Source organism: Mchenga conophoros, linkage group LG7 (assembly GCF_057382185.1).
Source record: "Mchenga conophoros isolate Kocher_MC1m ecotype Shallow Benthic linkage group LG7, M_conophoros_male_GT1.1, whole genome shotgun sequence".
Taxonomy (NCBI): Eukaryota; Metazoa; Chordata; class Actinopteri; order Cichliformes; family Cichlidae; genus Mchenga; species Mchenga conophoros.
Genome location: NC_140532.1, coordinates 8,606,261 through 8,629,224, shown reverse-complemented (window position 1 = coordinate 8,629,224; position 22,964 = coordinate 8,606,261). Strand labels below are relative to the sequence as shown.

Here is a 22,964-nt window from a genome sequence, read left to right as displayed (position 1 = left end):
AGTTCGCTGATGCAACTCCATCATCTCCTCCCTGTTTCACTGCAGAGGCTGTACGGAATTTCTCTCTTGCTGATTTTCACTGATAATCCTTGTGCCAAGTCTGAAATACTCACCTGTTATTCCAAGCCAGACTGTGGCTCTTTTTATCAACACCTAGTGATTATTTTTACAACTGAACTTCACTGTAAAACAGATAACTTCATATTCAAAATCTTTTAGAGATGGATATAACTACCAAAAATGGCACATGCAACTTTTACTCTTTTTTTGATGAAGTCCCTTCGCAATTGAAAAATGAAGATGAGGAAAATATAACTGTTTTAGCTGGTGAGTCAACAGGACAGTACTAACAGGGATGCAGGGTTGTAATTACAGATAGCACTTTTCAGCCCAGATCCTAGGTCACCAATAGGTGGAGTGCGGTCCGGATTAGGACACAGATCTACAGCTACATTTTCGAAGGACAGTTTCTATTTTACTCTGCGCAACTTTTCTCGTACTTATGGTAGGGCTATTATCCGTGCAACCTTTTTCTTTGTATTTATAAAGAAATTAATACGATATTAACAGGCTAACTCGGCTAACTAATATAATAATTGGCTAATAATAACTTTCATATCGTCTGTGTTCTTAAAATGTCTTTTAAGTTCACAGGCTGTTATAATTTGGTGGACGTTCATTTCAGCAACGTGTCTAATAACTGACTGGGTCCTAAAATATCTTTCTTGGTAGGACTGCTATTCTTGTTGTCCCCTTTTTCACCCTTATCTAATCACTTCTGTTATTTACTGCCTCTACCAGAGTGCATTGAGGAGTAAGACTATGTGGTCTACAGATCAGCATTAAATGACTTTTTATGAGATAAACTGTGTGGTCTGCCACTAACCAGCTCCTGTTACCCACTCATTTTCCTCGTGTCTGGCTCTCCTATGTTTCAGAAATAATGTGGAAAAGTTTCAATAAATATTTTCCTTCATTTTCGCCCAAATAATTGATGCATGTTCTCCATTTGGGTTATGTTGGTGTAACTTGTGAGCATTTTAATAGTCACAAGTGGGCGTTTTTCTTCAAAGTTGCAATAATCAGGTAATATGTGTACAGTGGGGCAAAAAAGTATTTAGTCAGCCACCGATTGTGCAAGTTCCCCCACCTAAAATGATGACAGAGGTCAGTAATTTGCACCAGAGGTACACTTCAACTGTGAGAGACAGAATGTGAAAAAAAATCCATGAATTCACATGGTGGGATTTGTAAAGAATTTATTCGTAAATTAGGGTGGAAAATAAGTATTTGGTCACCTCAAACAAGGAAAATCTCTGGCTCTCACAGACCTGTAACGTCTTCTGTAAGAAGCTTTTCTGTCCCCCACTCGTTACCTGTATGAATGGCACCTGTTTGAACTCATCATCTGTATAAAAGACACCTGTCCACAGCCTCAAACAGTCAGACTCCAAACTCCGCCATGGCCAAGACCAAAGAGCTTTCGAAGGACACCAGGAAAAGTATTGTAGACCTGCACCAGACTGGGAAGAGTGAATCTACAATAGGCAAGCAGTTTGGTGTGAAAAAATCAACTGTGGGAGCAATCATCAGAAAATGGAAGACATACAAGACCACTGATAATCTCCCTCGATCTGGGGCTCCACGCAAGATCTCATCCCGTGGGGTCAAAATGATCATGAGAACGGTGAGCAAAGATCCCAGAACCACACGGGGGGACCTGGTGAATGACCTGCAGAGAGCTGGGACCAAAGTAACAAAGGTCACCATCAGTAACACACTACAACGGCAGGGAATCAAATCCCGCAGTGCCAGACGTGTTCCGCTGCTGAAGCCAGTGCATGTCCAGGCCCGTCTGAAGTTTGCCAGAGAGCGCATGGATGATACAGCAGAGGATTGGGAGAATGTCATGTGGTCAGATGAAACCAAAGTAGAACTTTTTGGTATAAACTCAACTCGTCGTGTTTGGAGGAAGAAGAATACTGAGTTGCATCCCAAGAACACCATACCTACTGTGAAGCATGGGGGTGGAAACATCATGCTATGGGGCTGTTTTTCTGCCAAGGGGACAGGACGGCTGATCCGTGTTAAGGACAGAATGAATGGGGCCATGTATGGTGAGATTTTGAGCCAAAACCTCCTTCCATCAGTGAGAACTTTGAAGATGAAACGAGGCTGGGTCTTCCAACATGACAATGATCCAAAACACACCGCCCGGGCAACAAAGGAGTGGCTCCGTAAGAAGCATTTGAAAGTCCTGGAGTGGCCTAGCCAGTCTCCAGACCTCAACCCCATAGAAAATCTGTGGCGGGAGTTGAAAGTCCGTGTTGCTCGGCGACAGCCCCAAAACATCACTGCTCTCGAGAAGATCTGCATGGAGGAATGGGCCAAAATACCAGCTACTGTGTGTGCAAACCTGGTAAAGACCTATAGTAAACGTTTGACCTCTGTTATTGCCAACAAAGGTTATGTTACAAAGTATTGAGTTGTATTTTTGTTATTGACCAAATACTTATTTTCCACCCTGATTTACGAATAAATTCTTTACAAATCCTACCATGTGAATTCATGGATTTTTTTTTTTCACATTCTGTCTCTCACAGTTGAAGTGTACCTCTGGTGCAAATTACTGACCTCTGTCATCATTTTAGGTGGGGGAACTTGCACAATCGGTGGCTGACTAAATAATTTTTGTGTCCAACTCCAGGCCTCAACGGCCAGTGTGCTGCAGGTTTCAGATATCACCCACGACACTATAACTTTGCTGCATTTTAAAGAGTGGATGTCTAGGATCAGAACAGAAAAGGTTGTCTTATTTCAGAGACAAATTTGGTGTTGTAGACCCAGTTGAATATATTTAGAACTGTTTATGTCCCAGTTCTAAAAATTCTGCAAGGATTGTTAAATAAGGATGATGTTATTGACAAGAGGCAATAACAGAAGATTGTAAACCCACTTCTGGGAAACCTACAACTGGGAACCAGTGTTATGGTTACAGTGTTGTATGTGTTATCTGATCATTTAGGAGCACATTCCTTTGTCGGTTTTCAGGAGTCATTTAATGTTGATAAATTTTGTCGGATCTGTTTGTCCCCTGCAAAGTGGGTCATTTTCACTGAGAACCAAAGAGTTGTATAATGTCAGTGTTTCAAAGCTCAGACAAAATGTGAAAATGCAAACTGCTGACGGGGTGAAAAATAAATGTGTATTCAGCAGGTTGTCTTGCTTTCATTGTACAGGGAATGCAGAATTATTAGGCAAGTTGCATTTTTTAGGAATAATTTTATTATTGAACAACAGTTTGCTGACGACACTGCTGTTGTGGGCCTGATCTCCGACAACATCGAGACGGCCTACCTGGAGGAGATTAGGAACCTGGAGACCTGGTGCCAGGAGAATAACCTCCTCCTAAACGTCAGCAAGACTAAGGAGCTGATCGTGGACTTCACTACAAAGCAGGCGAGAAATTACAAACCCCTCATCATCAGTGGCACGCCAGTGGAGAGAGTGGACAGTTTCCGATACCTGGGTGTCCACATCACTCAGGACCTGTCATGGTCCTGTCACATCAACACCCTGGTTAAGAAAGCCCGTCAACATCTCTTCTTCCTCAGAAGATTTAGAGACTTCCATCTGCCACTGAAGGTGCTCAAGAACTTCTACTCCTGCACCATCGAGAGCGTCCTGACGGCAAACATCTGCACCTGGTTTGGGAACAGCACCAAGCAGGACAGACGAGACCTGCAAAGGGTGGTGCGCTCGGCCGAACGCATCATTCAATCAGAGCTCCCTGACCTGCTGTCCATCTACACCAAGCGGTGCAAGTCCAAAGCTAGGAAGATTATGATGGACCTCTCCCATCCCAACAACGGACTCTTCTCACTGTTGAGGTCTGGGAAGCGCTTCTGCTCCCTTAAGGCCAAAACAAAGAGAATGAGGAGGAGCTTCTTCCCCCAGGCTATTCGGGGCCTGAACCAGGTGTTGGGCTGGACTCTCCCAAACACGTCACTATAAGACTGGACTCTCACACACGTCACCACACGCACCACCACACATTTCCTATAATCCTATAATTTATAATCCTTATCTTTATAATCTCTTCTGCTATTTGCACATTCTTTACTGTAAATTCCTAAGTTAATTTGTAAATTTTTGTAGTAAACTGTAAATTGTAAATATTGTAAAACTTTTCTTCTGTCATTTAATGGTCGGGCATTGTACAGCTACAAGCATTTCACCCCCATGTCATACTGTGTATGGTTGTGTGTGTGTGACAAATAAAATTTGAATTTGAATTTGAATTTGAACAACCATGTTCTCAATGAACCCAAAAAACTCATTAATATCCAAGCTGAATGTTTGTGGAAGTAGTTTTTAGTTTTAGCTATATTAGGGGGATATCTGTGTGTGCAGGTGACTATTACTGTGCATAATTATTAGGCAACTTAACAAAAAACAAATATATACCCATTTCAATTATTTATTTTTACCAGTGACACCAATATAACATCTCCACATTCACAAATATACATTTCTGACATTCAAAAACAAAACAAAAACAAATCAGCGACCAATATAGCCACCTTTCTTTGCAAGGTCACTCAAAAGCCTGCCATCCATGGATTCTGTCAGTGTTTTGATCTGTTCACCATCAACATTGCGTGCAGCAGCAACCACAGCCTCCCAGACACTGTTCAGAGAGGTGTACTGTTTTCCCTCCTTGTAAATCGCACATTTGATGATGGACCACAGGTTCTCAATGGGGTTCAGATCAGGTGAACAAGGAGGCCATGTCATTAGTTTTTCTTCTTTTATACCCTTTCTTGCCAGCCACGCTGTGGAGTACTTGGACGCGTGTGATGGAGCATTGTCCTGCATGAAAATCATGTTTTTCTTGAAGGATGCTGACTTCTTCCTGTACCACTGCTTGAAGAAGGTGTCTTCCAGAAACTGGCAGTAGGACTGGGAGTTGAGCTTGACTCCATCCTCAACCCGAAAAGGCCCCACAAGCTCATCTTTGATGATACCAGCCCAAACCAGTACTCCACCTCCACCTTGCTGGCGTCTGAGTCGGACTGGAGCTCTCTGCCCTTTACCAATCCAGCCACGGGCCCATCCATCTGGCCCATCAAGACTCACTCTCATTTCATCAGTCCATAAAACCTTAGAAAAACCAGTCTTGAGATATTTCTTGGCTCAGTCTTGATGTTTCAGCTTGTGTGTCTTGTTCAGTGGTGGTCGTCTTTCAGCCTTTCTTACCTTGGCCATGTCTCTGAGTATTGCACACCTTGTGCTTTTGGGCACTCCAGTGATGTTGCAGCTCTGAAATATGGCCAAACTGGTGGCAAGTGGCATCTTGGAAGCTGCACGCTTGACTTTTCTCAGTTCATGGGCAGTTATTTTGCGCCTTGGTTTTTCCACACGCTTCTTGCGACCCTCTTGACTATTTTGAATGAAACGCTTGATTGTTCGATGATCACGCTTCAGAAGCTTTGCAATTTTGAGACTGCTGCATCCCTCTGCAAGATATCTCACTATTTTTGACTTTTCTGAGCCTGTCAAGTCCTTCTTTTGACCCATTTTGCCAAAGGAAAGGACGTTGCCTAATAATTATGCACACCTGATATAGGGTGTTGATGTCATTAGACCACACCCCTTCTCATTACAGAGATGCACATCACCTAATATGCTTAATTGGTAGTAGGCTTTCGAGCCTATACAGCTTGGAGTAAGACAACATGCATGAAGAGGATGATGTGGACAAAATACTCATTTTCCTAATAATTCTGCACTCCCTGTATAAGGTACTTTTGACACGATGTTTTAGAAAGTATTGTACCTTTGGAGCTCTGATTGTGTTTGAAAAATGTTATTAGAAAGAAATACTTTACATTTACATACTTTACTTAATAAAATGCTTCCCCTATAAATTTTCTGACAAAACTAACTGTACACGGAAAATTTCAATTTCAAATACTTGTATGTGAAACTGTTGGGGGCAATGGGCATGAAAATTGGGCTCTTAAACTTAACATCACTGCTTTAGCCCACTTATTGACTTTTGGTCAGTACATTCCAAAGCTAAAACAAACAATTTATGTTAGTCAGCCTTTTACAGCTGAGGGCTAATAAAAAATAAAATAATGTCAAGAGACATTTTAAATCAACCAGAATAATTTGAATTAACATGCAAGAAAGATTTGTTAAAGGTTTACACTTTAATCTCAGATGAAACCCCAGACTTTTTTCCCTTTAGGCTCACATAAAGATGCAACCATTTAAGCACAAGGATGGTAAGTGCTAAAGGCTTAGTTTTTCTGTCCTCGAAATCTTCTACAGCCCACAGACAATGAAGACACATTGAATCAAGGGGATGGAATTCTGCACTGTGATGGTAAAAGAAGAAGGCATCATTGATGTGTTGGTTGTCTCGAGGATGCAGTAATCCTGTGTGATCTGAGTGATGTCCCGTGTGCCGTTGCCATGCTGATGGATCTTATTTTTGCCCTCAACATAGACTATCCAGAGGAGCTTAGGTACACATTTGAAGTCATTCAGAAGATTCTTATCAACACTGATTGTTGTAATTCTTAAATTCCAATTTTACTGTTTGCCTTTCCACAGCAAATGCCTTTACGTATTTGTTCATGGTTTAAGAAACGTACTTCTGTGAAAAACAGTATAATGGTGGACTCTGCAAGTGCTCATCTCATGCAAGTTCATAGGGTTTTGTTTGCATATGAGCACACTGAAAGCTATGCTTCAGAAGCATGCACTCATTTTCAAAGCAATTGGTTCTCTGGAATTTATTGAGGTTGTAAATGAAGTCACATACCAGAGTTTGAGGTGTTTTATGGTTTATATTCACACACTGATCTGCAGTACAGTGTTTATGCTGTGAACTTTAATGCAGCAGTTTTTTAGCTCATGCCATGGTAAAGGTTCTGTTGTCCAGCTGTCCACAGTTCACAAGAATCGTTATTCCTCCCGGAGTATTGGTCAGAATTTAATTAAACATGCACAAAGCCATTACCTAATGAGTAAATAAATGGATGGATTGTGAACCCAAAAAGGAACATTAATGATTTTTCTGATATCTGTTTCTAACATGAGTAAGATGGAGCAATAAATGAAATAATTGTTGAGTCCTTGTAACAAACTTGATGCGTGAAATAATGAGATAAACTTGAATCTGTTTTATTTATTCATTTTTTATAATGTATGAATAACTAAAAATCAATTTAAACACAAATTTAAATGTAAGATTTGCGGTAAACCTAACAGGTTTGCTGAAGTTGATGTTGAAGGCTTAAAGATCTTAAGTTCATACACAAAAAAAACATCTTGGTCCAGTAACCTTTATAGATCAAATAAAACTGATTTACAAGTTCACACTAGACGTTTGGGTAATTAACAGACCTTAATCAACTAAACTAAGTTAAGAGTTTAATCAACAGATTGTTCTAATTAACCTGAAACTGATTCTCAAAGTTAAAAACTGTAAAAGCATTTGAATTAACTAATAAATCTAAGTTAATTAAACTGAGATAAGCGTAAGTGTAAGAGTTATTTTACAGTGTGGAAAAGAGGAGCCAAGAAAAACCATTTCAGGTGACTCCTTCATGAAGCTCATCACGTGAGTTCCAAGAGTGTGTAAAGCCATATTCAAAGCAAAGGCTGGTTATTTGGAAGAATCTAAAATATAAAACAGGTTTTGAGTTATTCAACACTTTTGTTTACTACATAATCCCCATGTGTGTTCATTCATAGTTTTGATGCCTTTGGTGAGAAACTACAATGTAAACAGTCATGAAAATAAAGAAAAAACATTAAATGAGAAGGTGTGTCCAAACATTTGACGGGTAGTGTAAGCACCAGTCCAGCTACTAGTTTCACTTTAATATAGTCAAAAACACAGATTATTTTTTAACTCAGAGATGCTGCAGTAAAATACTTTTTCCCCTAAACTTTAAGTGTTTGCCAAGTTGGATCATTTCCAAAAAAAGTGTGCCACAGGAACAAACACACAAATTCTGGTGCTTGTTTCCACTTTTGAAACACTGTTTCATTGTTGACTTGATCTTCCCTGTTCCTTTAACAGTCCGGATAAAGTCTCAGCAAGTTTTTCCACACACAGCGGTCACAACTGTACTCTCATTTGTTGCACTGAGTTTCATAGTTTGAGGCTCATGTTTTGTTTGTATTTGAATGCTCATAAAAGGTGTTGACAAACGTTTTGTTTGTCAACACAGAAATATTGAACTTTATGAGGTTAAGATGACATAACACACTCACTTCACTTCCATGATCGCTCCCCAAATGCTCAAGAAATCAAAATAGAACTACCATCTCCAAAGGTTGATTCTGTTCATCTGGACGCAGCGTTTTCAGTGGGAGAAACGTTTCGTCATTCATCCAAGTGACTTCTTCAGTCTCAGCTTACTGCAGGTTTCCCCAATCTTATAAACGCCACATTTGCATAATGACTGAAACCAGCCCACTGAAGGAACAATGGGCTGGGAGGTCACCTGCAGTCAGCTGAGACTGAAGAAGTCACTTGGATGAGTGACGAAACGTTTCTCCCACTGAAAACGCTACATGCATCCAGACGTTAAAACTACCATCCACAGAAGCATTTAAAAAAAAAAAAAAAAAAAAAAAAAGAGTTTTGTTTTTTTTAAATAAATCACACTAAACAATAATTTTTTTGTTTATTTCTTTCAAGTTACAAGGGAAGCACATATATTCATTTTTTGCCTTTTAAAATTTTGGGATATCTTGAACTGTATCATGGAAACAGGGCATAGGAAACTAAAAAAAAAAAAAAGTATTTTAAAAACCAAACAAAAAAAACAAAAAATAAAAATACACATTCAAACAAATTTAGGCATCAAATATATGCGTTCCAGTAAAATACATAACACAACAAGGAATCCAGAGGCTGACAAACAACAAGTGGTTTGTTTTCTGTTGCAAATGAAAACCAACTGTGACATCATGTCATCTTAAGACCAACACCCTCATATATTTGGTTATCGAGCCGAATTAGAGCAATTCTCACCTTTCTTTTTAAAATCACCATATCAAGAAGAAGTCTGACATGCAGTTTTTACCACCTTAATTAAGGTATCACCCTCTTGCAAGACACCACGAAAGAGAAACGGATCTTTTTTCTTTCTTTCTTTTTGTTTTTAAATTCATTGAATTTTTGACTCAAAAAACAAGAAATGGCTCCTTTTGATGGTGATATGACTCTAATTATGTTTTCTTTCACAGGGAAAAAACAAAACAGCAAACTGATCTGTAATGCAATGAGCACAGGTTGCAAACAAGTGTCAGACTTCAGATCAGGGTGCCATCACAGCTCTGGTAACACCTCCGCCACACGAATGCTAGCAGGCACATAAAGCTTTTCATAAAGCAGGAAAAACGCTGAAAGTGTCCTCTTAAGAAGAAGAAGAAGAAGAAGATTCTGAAGAGTGTTGTGTCCAAATTGAAGTTTAAACTAATCTGAGATTCACCACTTGAGAGTTTGACCATTTGAGGAACTTTTATCTACTCAGCTTCACTCTTTATCCATAACCCAGTTTAAGCTGGGGGGGGCATGACACTACAGCCTGTAAGATTCATTAGATTTTGGTCCCACCATTTTTCGGAAAAACAGGCCACCAAGAGCATAAAAAAGTGAATTGGAAACAGAGCGCTTCTGTCTGGCAGCAGAAATCGCTTTTGATTGAGATGTTTATGTAAGAGGGAAAAAAAAAAAAAGGAGGGGGGGGTGCAGAGGAGCAGGGCTGCAACACGCCTCTAAAGACTTGCAATTCTCCCCGTCTTCATCAGGACAAGAAGTCTTTTTAAACTAGTGTGTAAGTATTAAACCATACATTATGATAGGATTCACCAACCGCGAAAAACTAACTATCCCTACGCAAGTCAAACACCTATTATAGTTCAACACAAGCAATAGGCAAAGTTAAGAAGTCCGACGATTCACCGAGAAAACCCGGATAACACGTGACTCACAGAGGCGTCCCCTTCGTGTCTATAGCGATACAGCTCCACAAAGCCCTACACAAACTTTAACTGTGTCATGCCACAATATACAAAGATACTCAGAGAATGACAAACGCTTTCCTAAAACGGAGAGGAAGAGGAGGAGGAAGAGGAGAAGGAGACGGGTGCTGAACAAAAGAAGTGTCGGGATTATTGAACCTCCTCTTCTGGTTTCTCCTGAGCATCGGAGGGGGAGCCGGGGCGCCAAAACAACACAGATTATCAATGGATTACATTCATGCATGCACACACACGCATACACACATCTAGACACACGCACATGCTGTGGTGTTTTGTGTGGCTCATGGTTGATGTGCCGCTTGCTTGTTAAGTGTGTGACGTGCCTGCAGGTTGCACAGAGGGCACGGGTCTGTACACATGACCGCACGCTTGTGGCCTTCTGCTCCTTCAAAGTGATGCTTTTAATGGCAACTCCTCATCGTGGCAGTGTCAAAAAGATGAAGATGGGGCACAGGTAACTTAGGGGGGAAAAAAGGAAAAAACAAAAAACAAAAACAGGATTCCTCTCTCCTTAGAAGCAGAGACTGCTCTGAATCATGGATGTCCTCCTGGCAGTCTTCTGTCAGCGTGGAAAAAATGCCTCATGAAAAGAAAAAAAAAAAGAAAAACTTGAGCGTTTTAGAACGAAAGGTGGCGAGGTGAGGCCTGTGGTACACAGTCTAGTTTTGTGCTGATGGCTCTCCTCCTCTGCCGGCCTCACAGCTCAGTTTCGGTGGTCGGAGCAATGTATAAACGTCGGCTCGAGCCACAAAAGATCAACCCGGTCTAAACTGGGGCTTGGGACGAAGGAGGAGGAGGAGGAGAAGAAGAAGAGGAGGAGGAAGATGAAGGAGGAAGGAAGGGCAGGTGGCAATGACTTCCTAAGTAAGAGTGAATATTCTGCAATATCATACTGCAAATCCTCGTGTAGCAATAAAAATCCTTGTGTTGCTGTAAAAAAATTGTCTTGTTTAAATATGAATATAGTACTGAGTTTCTGCTCTTTTTAGGAAATGACAGTCTGCTGTGAGGTGAAGGCGGCTCCACCTTCACTACAACTCCATATCCTGAGCCTCGTCCTCCGAAAAGTCTGACATGGAGCTCTCAGAAGATGAGTCGCCTCCTCCTTCCTCCTGCTCCTTTAGCGCCTCCTCCGTGGCGTACTTCTGGATGTACTCTGAAAGAGACGCACAAGTCGAGCAGACTTGATGATGACAAACGTGGCACAAACCCATTCCGTGCACATTTTCAAGCTAAGCATTGATAAAATATGATTTTAAATACAAAATTTTGGAAAATCTGGTGCAGGTTGACGTACAAATCTGACATTTTGGGTATAAAATTCGTAGTTTGATGTTACAGCGCTGTATGAACATTTGTGTTTTCAATCATGTGTGCGCAAACTACCTTTGATTTTGTGTTTATAATCCTCTGGCCGGTGCAGGTACATGGCGGCTGCATCCCCATTCAGAGGATCGATGGGGTTGGGGTAGGCGAGCAGCTGAGGGAGGAACGACTCAAAGATGTTGGTGAGGTCTGGTGGATGTGAGGTGAAAAATTACAGTCAGTCCAGAAAATAACAAAGCTGCAGAGAAACGCCAACAACATGCACGAGCACTCCTCACTAGTGCTCGTCTATGCTTCTGTGTTTAACCTCCCTGGAAATGCAACTACACGTCACATCAGTGCAGTGCAACTATTCTGATTGGCCTGTTCAAGACCACTGACTCCCAGGAGCAAAAGATAACATAAAAAATGCTTTGGACCAAGTATAAAACAAGAGGAAATTACTACAAGGTAATTAGCACATGTAGAGTATTAAATGCTGATAATTACATCAGCTACTTACATAAGTTGGGCTGTACGTGCTACAAAGAATCACAGGAAATCTAAAGCAGACTTTATTTGAAGCAGTCCGTCCATTATGTGTGCACCTATAAAAACGCCCACTAGGGGTCTCCCTTGCAAAGAAAAGTTCACTTCACAGAGCTGTTTTGTTTCCTCTCTGGTTATAAGCAACCTTCACTTCAAAGTGTGAGTGGATGATGACGAAGGAACTGCTCAGCCTATAATGACCTTTATAGCAGCATTCAGCTCACTGTACATACAGCACTGCACAGGGTGAGGCGTTTTTCTCATTTACTAATCTACTAAACCAACCACATATAAGTTATATGGATATTAAATTACAGTGTTTCCTACAAAAAAGTCTTTACCTAGAATATTTTGCAATTTATTTTTTCATTTGTCCAAAGTGGCCACTACTGGACAATACACTGGCTCTTATTTTGAAAGTTCAGTTGCTGTTAACCAGGTAGTTCTGGAGCTTCCCGTGTAACATTTCCCTGCAGGCAGACTGGTCAGGTTGTTGTTACAGCACTGAATGTAAACCAGCTCTTTCTCCGTTTCCACTTGATCGGACAAACTCCAACTGCAGGCAGTGACGGCAGCCTCTGTTCTGCTCTGTAGAAGTGCTGTGAGTTCTCCAACCAGAACCTGCCACAGGTGGAGAACCTCAGGCTTTTTACTCCAAGGATTCAGAGCAGAACAGGAGCTACTGTCACCAGCTTGTGCAATTTAAAGAAAAAAGGTCAAAAGGTCACATCACAGCACCCTATATTACAACTCTATCATCATCATCAGGAAGTATTTTTAGAGCAGCCAAGGAAACTTTAGGACAGACTGAAGATGTAACACCAATTATTGGCTAATTTAATATCTTATTATGTCATTGTGATAGCCTCTTTCACGCCGTCAGGCTAAAACTACACTCAGATACATAATTAAGCAAGCACTGTTCTCAGTGAGAACATCCATTAAATATACATGCTGAAAGCCAGTATAATCAGTATTAAGGAGGCACAAAGACGTCACTGTAATGCTACAATGATAATGCTTAAACTGGGGCTACTGACTGTAACCTTCCATTTGTGTAGATGTTGAGTCAGTTACAGCTTAAGATTATTATCTATGTGGAGTTGTCGTCACAGTGGTGTTACAGCACCCACGGAAAACACTCAAACGCATATAGAGGTGTTTTCACACATACAGCACTTCTAGAAAACAAACACAGCTGTGGATCACAAGCAGACTGAAAAACAGAAATGTACCTTGTGTCCATGAATGAAACAGTTGACCTAAACTTTGAGTTTATTTACACTCTCACATAAAAGACAACTCCACTCCAGCTGAGTGTGTGTAAAGACCTCTTAGTCTCGAGACCTGACCCATCTACTGGTGCTCAATGCATGACCTCAATAGCAGCAGCGGTTATCACTGAAGTGTAAGCCGATTAAACCGAGACGCTCTGCCTGAAACCGCGCTGCAGAGGTGCAGCACAGGCCGCTCGGTCATTGTTTTTATTGGCACCAGTCAGAGTATGTGTGTACCTACCATAGAGAGCTGTCCACGTCTGGTTAATGACATCTAAACATACAGTTCCTGACCTAAAAATAAAAAAAAGACAAAACAGTGAATAAACTACACACAAATCGTTAGATAGAACCAATGATTTTATGTAGGAGTGTTTGTGTGCTGAAACAATTTCCTATCACATAACCGTCAGGCCGTGCATTTAATCTTCCCCATATTCACCAGATAAATGATCATTGATGTTTGAATCTGTCCTACTTACGCTTCATCAATGTTGGGATGAAAGATTTTGTTCATGAATCCTGAAAGAAAAAAAAAAAAAATGCAGATTTTTTCCCCACGTTTTTAAGTTGTCTACTGTTTTTTTTTTTTACAGTGTAAGGTGAGTTCAAATGTTTTATACCTATTGAAGGTGATTTGAAGGGGTACTTATCAGGCAGGTCCACCCGGACCTTCCACACGCCTCCTTCATACGGCGCTAAAATAAAAACATATTAATTATCCACATGTCACATGAAGCTTTTAATATATGTTTAATATAAGTGAAATGACAAAAAGCTGGTTAACGCTGGGTCTTACTTCCAGGTGGTCCGTGAAACTTGACCACAAACTCATTGAGTCCACTAAGGATGGTAACCTCGTGCTTGCTCTCGATGCTGACGCCGGGTTAAGGAAAATGCTACAAACAAAAACAAACAAACAAAAAACAACAGCGAACAAGCTGGAAAAGTCACACATGATCACATATGGTTGTTTTCTGTTTATTTTTCCCAGCTGGGCTGCTGTGTCTGCCTCTTTCCATGTGAATTTGTCTGGGCAGAGGTCACGCGTGGGTTCAATAACATTAGCCGTAATAATGAGATCAATAATGCAGCGGCCTCTGTCAGACAAGCAGCCTGCTTCTAAAGTGAAAACAGGCTCACGGTGAGACAGGATGGAAAGATACTAGCAAGGGCAGAAAGTTTTCTACTGCACACATCCTTTCAGCGCAGAGAAAGGCACAAACACGAACCTGTGACACGTTCTGCTTAGTTAATAATCACAGCATGTGGTGAGAGCGAGAGACTGAGTCAGCTGTCTTGACAGCGGTGCAGAAAGGTGGAGTGGGTTTAATCTCAGTGACTGTGTGAATGTGACACAATGACGGAAAAACAGAAAGGAAGAAACCACAAAAGTAACAGTTGCGCCCTGTTTCATCACCTCATCGTAAATCCTCCTGTCCTCACCATTCCAACAATCTGAACAAGGCAATGTTCACATGCTAATTTAGTTACATTTCTCAAGCACAAATAGAGCTACACGGCCTGAATGCATAATAGCCAGAAGCAAAGAGACTAAACATCCAGCAGAGCAGACGGTGGTTTAGAAAAAAAAAACAAACCACTGACCAAGACAGGGAAGCTCTAAATGTGATCCGAGGGAACAGCTCCTATAAATAAAACCTGTTGTAGATGTACGCTTGTGCAGCAAAGCAGAGCAACTCTTGTGCTTTTTTAGCCCCTACAGGGTTATCCATAGAAACCTCACCAAGATTTATTACACAAGGCAATTCCTATATTTGGACAGAAGCTTGCAGAGCACCTTATCAGCTCCTTTTGACACAAAGATATGAAGGATTTATTTATTCTTTTAATTGTTTTCTTCATCACACCAAGCACATCTTTCCCATCTTCACTGGCACAATTAAACCTGACACCAGCCATACAGAATCGCCTCACCTACAGCACATGTGGAAGTACATTTCGAATGATATAATCTGTCACAGTGATTCAGTCTTACATATTCGATTTAAAGACACAGCGTGAAACTATGAAAGGCATCTACTGTTACACGCTGCTGCTGCGGCGCTCTCTGTTTGGGAACTGGTGAAACGAGATCCACAGCAGCAACACCTGATGGGTCCCAACATGTTTTTCCTCAGTGACTCCTATTATCCAATACTGAATTTCTCATCTCACTCAGCTAATAAAACACAGGAATCTTATTTTGTACCAACCCCCCCCCCCGCCGCCTCTTTTTATAGATGTGACTCTTTGGCACAATTCAGTGTCTGTGGTTAAAATTTACCAGGCTGCAATCCACATACAAAATACCTCATTCTTACTTCCTAATACCAGGTTACATTGGTGTTATGAAACATTAAACCCACTGTACACCTTATATGTGGCTCCTGCTAAGTTAAAAAAAACTTCACTGTTATCAGGAAAATATTAAAATAACGATAGTATGAATGTGGCAAAGCTTCAAGGAACGAAAGGAAGTGCTGACTTAATTAAAATTAATCAAGGCATTGACATTAATAAGAACTTATTAGATCCTCTAAATATGTACGTTGAAAACTTTTTGGACCACAAGGAAAAAATGAAGCATATAAAATGGTTTTGTTTATCCATTAGACAAAAACCACATGTAATACACACTTCTGCTAAATAAAGTAACAAAGACTTATTGCCTTAACTATCTGTGGATCAGTTGAGCTTACATGCACAGGTCATCCCTCAAAAGGCATTGTTGACCCATAAAACAAAAACAAAAAAAACCTTGTTAAATTTCAACTTTATGGCGACCTCATTTCTTTAAATGGAAAAGTAGATGTTTTCGGTTTGTTTGGTTTTTTAATGAACGCTGTTCAATACTGAGTCATGTACTTCCCGAGGTGTGTGTCTGTGGAGGTGATAGATGAGTGTGAGTGAGTGCAGCCCTGTCCCTGCTCCCAGCCCCCACCCCCCTTTGCCCCCCCAACACACACAGAGCATGCTTGTTGATCCTCGATCAGCTGTGTGAAAGAAGCCCCGCCCTCTACCATGTTCCGGATGGTAACAAGGTGGCCAATGAGAGCGCAGCATGTAGCTGCAGGACAAAAACAAAACAATTGAGCCTCACGCTGTCAGAAAAACCTTTCAAGCAGAAACTTCAGCAGGTCACTGCAAACAATTACTAAACCACACAAGCATTTATACGAATATAAGAAACGCAGGTATAAGTCGATAAATGAAAACTGCGGAGGGGGGAGAGGGGGAGTAATTATGTAAAAATAAAGATCACGATCACTTTGGTTTGTATTCCTTTTTTTCCCCCTCATTCAGACTGAAATTAAACTAGTTTTGCTTCACATCCTGCTGGAGAATCTGTGCCAAATACGCCATCCGTGACTACTGTGTGTACCATTTGTGATTTGTTTGTCTTCAGTTAGAAGGATTGTTTTCATTTGGACAACAAATTAAATAAATAAATAATAAATAAGCAAAAATTATTAAAGTATTGTTTTATGTTCTCTGATGTTAAAGAGCGAAAGGTCGTTAGCTGTCGGCTCTGCATTTTTCAAAGATCGTCTCCACATCGACCTTAATTGTTCTTTCTTTGGTGATAGCATGCTACACAGCTAGCTTCCTCGGCGTCAACGCTACCAAATCACAAATAAAGGAACGTGTCCTTCCATATATTTGTTTCCAAAACGTACAAAACCCTTCGCCATGACTTCCCAGTGTGCTGTCAGTCCTGTGGGAATCACATTTTAGAAGCCAGTGGGCTAACTATAGACGCTATCAGGCTAACGCTAACAGTGTCCAAAGCTAACACAAGAGTTAGCAGCCAGCGTTGTATTGCGACAGTTTCCGCTGCTAATTCTCTATCGATACAAACAGGACGATAATGCTAACGTAGCAGCGAGCTAACGCTTCACAACAGGCGGTGGAGTTCACTCAAAAAACGTTAAATAAGCGTCCTGTTCGCCATTCTGCTAACCGAGCTAACGTCCAGACTCGGTGGAGACACAGAGCTGTCTGTTAACGTTAAAGTCTTCATACTTTTTTTCAGAATCTCTCAATCTCACACAGCTGCCAGCCACCTCATATATATTATATATACACACACACATACACATACACACTTACAGAGCACCCATCGAGAGCAAATTATGTAATTAAGCACTACCACAAAGCTAACAGCTGATCATTAAGATAAAAGAAAAAAAAAACACCAGCTTGTGTTTATATACTGTAAAGGATACAGTTTCACCACGTCGGTATCCATTCGCCTCTTTCCCGGACTTGGAGACGACATTTTTGTATTCCTTTCAGAAGTGAGCTAAAAATACTGCGGCTACTCAGCTACCTCAACCTCTCAGCTTGAAAATACCAAGAGAAGCTCCCCGGTCTCTATCAGCAGCCTTTCCACAATGTCCATACACGATATCCCAGCTGCAACATCGCCCACTTTTTTCCTCTCCCTCTATCAGCGGCTCCTTGCCTGACCAGCTTGTGTCCTGTCCTGAAGACTCTCTGCCAGTGACATCAACCTCCAGCGACTAGAGCGAGCAGAGGAGGGGCTGAGCTATAGAAATACAGCCGAAGGACAGGGCCATACTGTCAGCATTCCGCCTCTCAACCACTTTAACTTACTGCGGTGGAGCATTTCTGCAAAGACAGGAGATCAGGAGGAGATAAGGTTTAAGGAGAGACATTAACTTCTGGGTCATTTTAACGAGTCTGCTCGCATAAAACTCAAAAAGAAAGTGCGTGCTGTTCTATCGTGTGTAGATCTATGTTAAAATCTCATTATTGAGGGGCTGCAATAAGTACATTAGGCCGAAGTTGTTTGTTTCTTGAAGCGCTGAATGAATCATTTAAAGGAGTAGATATAGGTTAATTCAAGGTGCTTATTGCACACACATTGCTATGACATCCAGCAGGTTTTAAACAGTTAGTAAGAAGTCAGCTAATGACTGACGCAATCCAACACAGCCGTCCTGTAATGCACCTTGGTGTTTAATGGATTTTCTATTTGTTTTGAAATCAATATTCCTTTATTGATATGTACAGTTAAATGGATTGCAGACTTCTAACAAGAAGACAAATACACAAACTACAAAAGAGGCTCAAGAACACGAAACACTAATGATTTATTAATAAGAAAAAGACTTACAATATAACAGGTAAAGAAGCCAAATCCGATTTGTAATGCAGTCTTCCTCAGAGCCGTGCTTGTGTTAGTATTGTTCTTCCTTTGCTCAGGTTTTTACCCTTTTCCAGCATTCTCTTCACTAAAATCCATCCAGCGTTTCCAGGGAAGTGAAGTAAGGCAAGAGGTAGACTTGTTTTAGGCTTGACGGTTGTCCTAAAAGCTATGAAAAAGTATTTTCTCCATTCTAGATTTCTTAGTTTTTTTTTGTTGCATTGTTGTATTGTATTTTTTGTTGTATTTCATCAAACAAAATCTAACATCAGACACAGATAACCCCCATAAATACAAAATTTAGTTTTTCAAATGATGATTTTATTTATTAAGGGGGGAAAAGTGATCAAACCTACCTGGCTTCTGAAAAAAAAATTGCTCTCCCTCTGTTCAATCATGGCTTAACTGTGATTAAAACTTTTATTCAGAAAAGCTGATTTTACTTTCTGACTTCACATGATCTAAAGAAAAATTTGAAAAACAAATTGACTATCTATGAGTCTGGAAAGAGTTACAAACACATTTCTAAGGCTTTGGGACTCCAGTGAACCACAGAAAGAGTCATTATCCACGTATGGAGTGACTGGCTTACCAAAATTACTCCAGGAGCCATCGACGACTCATCCAACAGATCAAAAAAATAACCCAGAACAACATCTAAGGTTGGTAAAGATAAATGTCCATGATTCAACAATAAGAAAGAGACTGGGCATGCATGAGAGAGCACAGAGGCAAAAACCACTGCTGACCAAAAAAAGAACACAAAGGCTCATCACACATCCTGAAAATATCCCCAAGACTTTTGGGGAAATAATCTGCGGACTGTGACAAAAGTTGAACTTTTTGGAGGGTTTAAGTCCCGTTATATTTGGTGTAAAACTAACACAGCATTTCATAAAAAGGTCATCACATCATTAGTCAAAAATGTTGGTGGTAATGTGATGTTCCGGGGCTGCTTTGCTGCTTCGGGATGACTAGCTGTTGGAATCATGATTTCTGCTCTCCACCAGAAAAGTTTATGCCCTGAAGGTCAAGGACATTTGGGTTATGTAGCAGGACAACCACCAGAAACACACCACCAACTGCACCTCTGAATGGCTGCAAAAACACAAAAACAAACAAACAAACAAAAAGGTTTTGGAGTAGTTTCAGCAAAGTCTGGTTTTAAGTCTGATTGAGATGCCTTAGCATGACCTTAAACAGGATGTTTATGCTGAAAAACCTAATGTACCCGGATTAAAACAATTAGGCAAAGAAGATTGGGACAAAATCCCTCCACGATCATGTGAAAGACCCATTGGCAGTTATCACAAAAACTCCTCTGCCAAGGATGGTACAAACAGTTATTAGGTTTAGGTGGCACTTTTCTTGCATTAAACTGTCTGCTCTTGGACTAAACTTGCACAGTTGACTGTCTGCAAATTCAGCCCATCTTTAGATTTATTCAGTCTCTTACTAGACTCATAAGCACCCACAACTACTTTTGCCATATTTCACCTCACAAAATATGGCAGCACCATTTGTTTTTGTTTCAGAATCTGACTTTATTCTGTTGCACTCTCACGAACGTTCATTGCACATGAAACCTTTCAAGCAGTGCTAAACAAAGATCAGCTTGTCCATAATTTCTTGTTTTAAAGATTGGCATGTACGACATTTTGTGCGAAGGCCAGCACACTCGCTGTAAACACAGATGGTCAAAGGTGAGGTTTAAAAAGGTGCAGACATCTAGCGCAGACATAAAAGAGATAAAAATGTGTCTTTATGCACCAGTGAGACGTATTTGCACAGCGACATCTGCACTCAGAAATCTATCCATAGATGCCTTTGAATATCAAGTTGATCACTGATTCATTCTGGTTTTGTATTAACTCATTGTTTCCATTATTGGTAACACCTCACCACAAATGTGTTGTGCCAGCTGTGCTTTAATATAGTGATGTGAGAAAGGTTGCTAAGGTTTAATATATTTTTTAAAAAGTAATCTCCTCCATACCAGGTTACAAGGTTATTTAAATGCAACCTCAACTGAACAACAGCACATCCTCCTAAAATCATTTATTTCCTCTGTAGTGGACTTTTGGTTTTGGTTTATATGTTTTGACTTATTTCAGCTACCCTACCAAAGGTTAAACTGAAAGATAATTTTATCCCTCTCTAGGATCTCCAGGATATGACACATTATTTGTTTAACAAAACTTTATTTAGGCTGGTTTTCCAGCAAGAAAACCAGAGGTTGCTGTCGTTGAGCTGACCACGAACTCCTCTGGATACCACAGCAGCAGCAAATCTGCAACAGAATGACTGAAAAAGAAAAGGCAGGCTTTGGCAGGAGCTTCAGGGAGCTGTGCACAAATGAAAGAAGCTGTAAAGAAGAGTGGGCGAAAATTCTTCCACAACGATGCAAGGGTCTGATAAAGACACGCAGACGTCATGTTTTCTGATGTGCTTATAAATCTTTCATCTAAGTTAGACTATACTTTCATTGTTACTATATTTTTATATTTCTTAGCATCTGCATACAGAACTACAGATCATTGAAGTCTGTTGTATATCATGTGAAACAGAGAAGTAAGCCATTGAAATCATGCTCTGATAGAAGCTTATTAAACTTCATCTATGATTGATACATATGACATATTCATGTGTAACACAATAAAGCAGCACTTTGTCTAGCCTGACTTATTCAGAAGACTAGCAGACACTCTGACAACATCATCCAGTTGGATAGTTCAGTTATCTTTAATCTTTACATGGAGGAACATAGAAATGTCATCAATGTGGTGCATCTTCCAGTAAGTCTAATCAGTTTTCAAGCTGGTTGATCTCACTTCCTGACCTCTGTAAGTCAATAAGTAGATCACAGCAAGCAACAAAAAGCTGCCGACTCATCTCCTGTTTGATCTCATTAACACAGCAGTGGCTCATTGTTCAGGAATTTCTTACTGTCTGTGACATTTCACAGACTCCCTTCATTGTCTACCTGCCGCCAGTCTGTTCAAGGGTTATTTGGACAGTCTGTGTTACATTATGAGACCAACAGTGGCTGAGAATCTTTCTGCCTCTAGGTGAGCTCTGAATGTACTCTTTGGGATAATATTTTAGCTTCAGATGAGAAAAAACGTGTCTGTAAACGAGTGAACATTGTAAAACACCAGCAGAAGGATTGTTTGATTAATTGTTGCATTGGGAGTAGCTGTCCCATAAAAAGAGATCAGGTGTAAAAACCTTTGTCTCAAAAGGTTCTTGCATTTTAACAGGGTTTGGGCATGCCTGCTGTATTTGCGCTTGTACCTTAAACAAAAGAGGGTGTTGATCTTTTCCAGATCATTACTCACTGTGAGAATTAGCAATTATTACAATTCTAAGTCTGTTTATTTACACATGGTCCATGTAAACAAGCTACAGTTGTTATGTGACGGCTGTGTGCAGGCAGGAAAAGGACCCAAAGTGCAGACTCCGGAGACAGAAAGTAACTCAAAACAGCTTTAATGCTGAACTCAAAAGGGTAACAAAACTAAGAATACAGAATACACCTACACAGCCAGCACACACAGCAAGATAAGGGTAGATAAGCATAGATCACAACAAATGAAAAACTGAAACACAGGGCTTAAATACATAGAGGGAGCAATCAGGGAATGGACAACAGGAGGGAAACACAGCTGGGGCAAATCAGAACTGACGAGACAAGGAAGCGTAAACTGAACACACTGAGATAAGACAGAGACCTTCAAAGTAAAACAGGAAACACATAATACAGACTGAACAAAAGACACAGACTCACATGCAGACACTACAACAGAGGGAATAGAGACGTGGGACCAGGGCAGACACAGACACTGACTGGACACGGGGATATAGCGGACAGGGGAGACAGCAACTAAGGATTACACAGAGACAAACCATAAGACATGACTCTAACAAAAACCCAAAGACTAGAAATGATAAATAATATAATAAACTCAAAAACCCTGGGTCAACGACCCAGGCATCCTAACAACAGTGGCTAGTCATGCGTTTGTTTTGCTCCTTCTGCAACTCCCAGTGAGCTTCAAATCCAGATTATAACATGTCTGCATTGCAGCTCCCAAAGATGTGGGCGAAAGGTTGACTCATGGTACAGCTGATCAAAAGGAGTTACTCCAACCACGTGTTTGGCTCAAATATCCCTTATTTAAGTTGTGTGTTAATTATCCTTTGTAGCTTGGAAGACATAAACAAAGTTTGTCACTTTTTAATTTCTTAATACACTTAGATCCATGTGTTGACAAACAAATAATGCAATCAATATATGATTGACATGCAGAATTTCAGCTTTTATTCAAGGCCTTTAACAAAAGCATTGAAGTAACTGTTTAGGTGTTGCATCTGTTTTAGCTCCTTATATTGATACATTATTTTTTAAATTCATGAATAGAAACACAGTGGGTTTACAGGAAAGTGAAAACTGATTCAAATTGTTGGACTGATAAAACTAAAATTGACTTGATGGAAAGATAAAAGTATGGAGAAGGAGGGAAATAGCTCATGATCTGAAACAACCACAGAATCTGTTAGTGATGGAGACAGTAAGACAGTGTTTA

The 22,964-nt window shown here is 40.4% G+C and overlaps 1 protein-coding gene across 1 annotated transcript; it reads right to left on the bottom strand.

Moving 5' to 3' along the window:
- Window positions 1–8,697: 8,697 nt before the first annotated feature.
- Window positions 8,698–17,744, bottom strand: LOC146569519 (ubiquitin-conjugating enzyme E2 H-like). The gene is made up of 7 exons (XM_085281869.1): window positions 17,435–17,744; window positions 14,005–14,081; window positions 13,829–13,903; window positions 13,688–13,727; window positions 13,447–13,499; window positions 11,461–11,589; window positions 8,698–11,230 (listed from the first exon to the last, which is right to left on the bottom strand). Exons 1-7 carry the CDS (start codon window positions 17,485–17,487, stop codon window positions 11,106–11,108), a joined length of 552 nt encoding a protein of 183 aa, XP_085137995.1. The 5' UTR covers window positions 17,488–17,744; the 3' UTR covers window positions 8,698–11,105.
- Window positions 17,745–22,964: the final 5,220 nt, after the last annotated feature.

Excerpts from the sequence above, each read along its gene's own strand:
- LOC146569519 (XM_085281869.1), bottom strand. The coding sequence starts at position 17,487 with ATGTCGTCTCCAAGTCCGGGAAAGAGGCGAATGGATACCGACGTGGTG. Across the intron at positions 13,904-14,004 it reads GTTTCACGGACCACCTGGAA|CGCCGTATGAAGGAGGCGTG; the intron begins GTAAGACCCAGC and ends TTTTTATTTTAG. Across the intron at positions 13,728-13,828 it reads CTTCAAATCACCTTCAATAG|GATTCATGAACAAAATCTTT; the intron begins GTATAAAACATT and ends TTTTTCTTTCAG.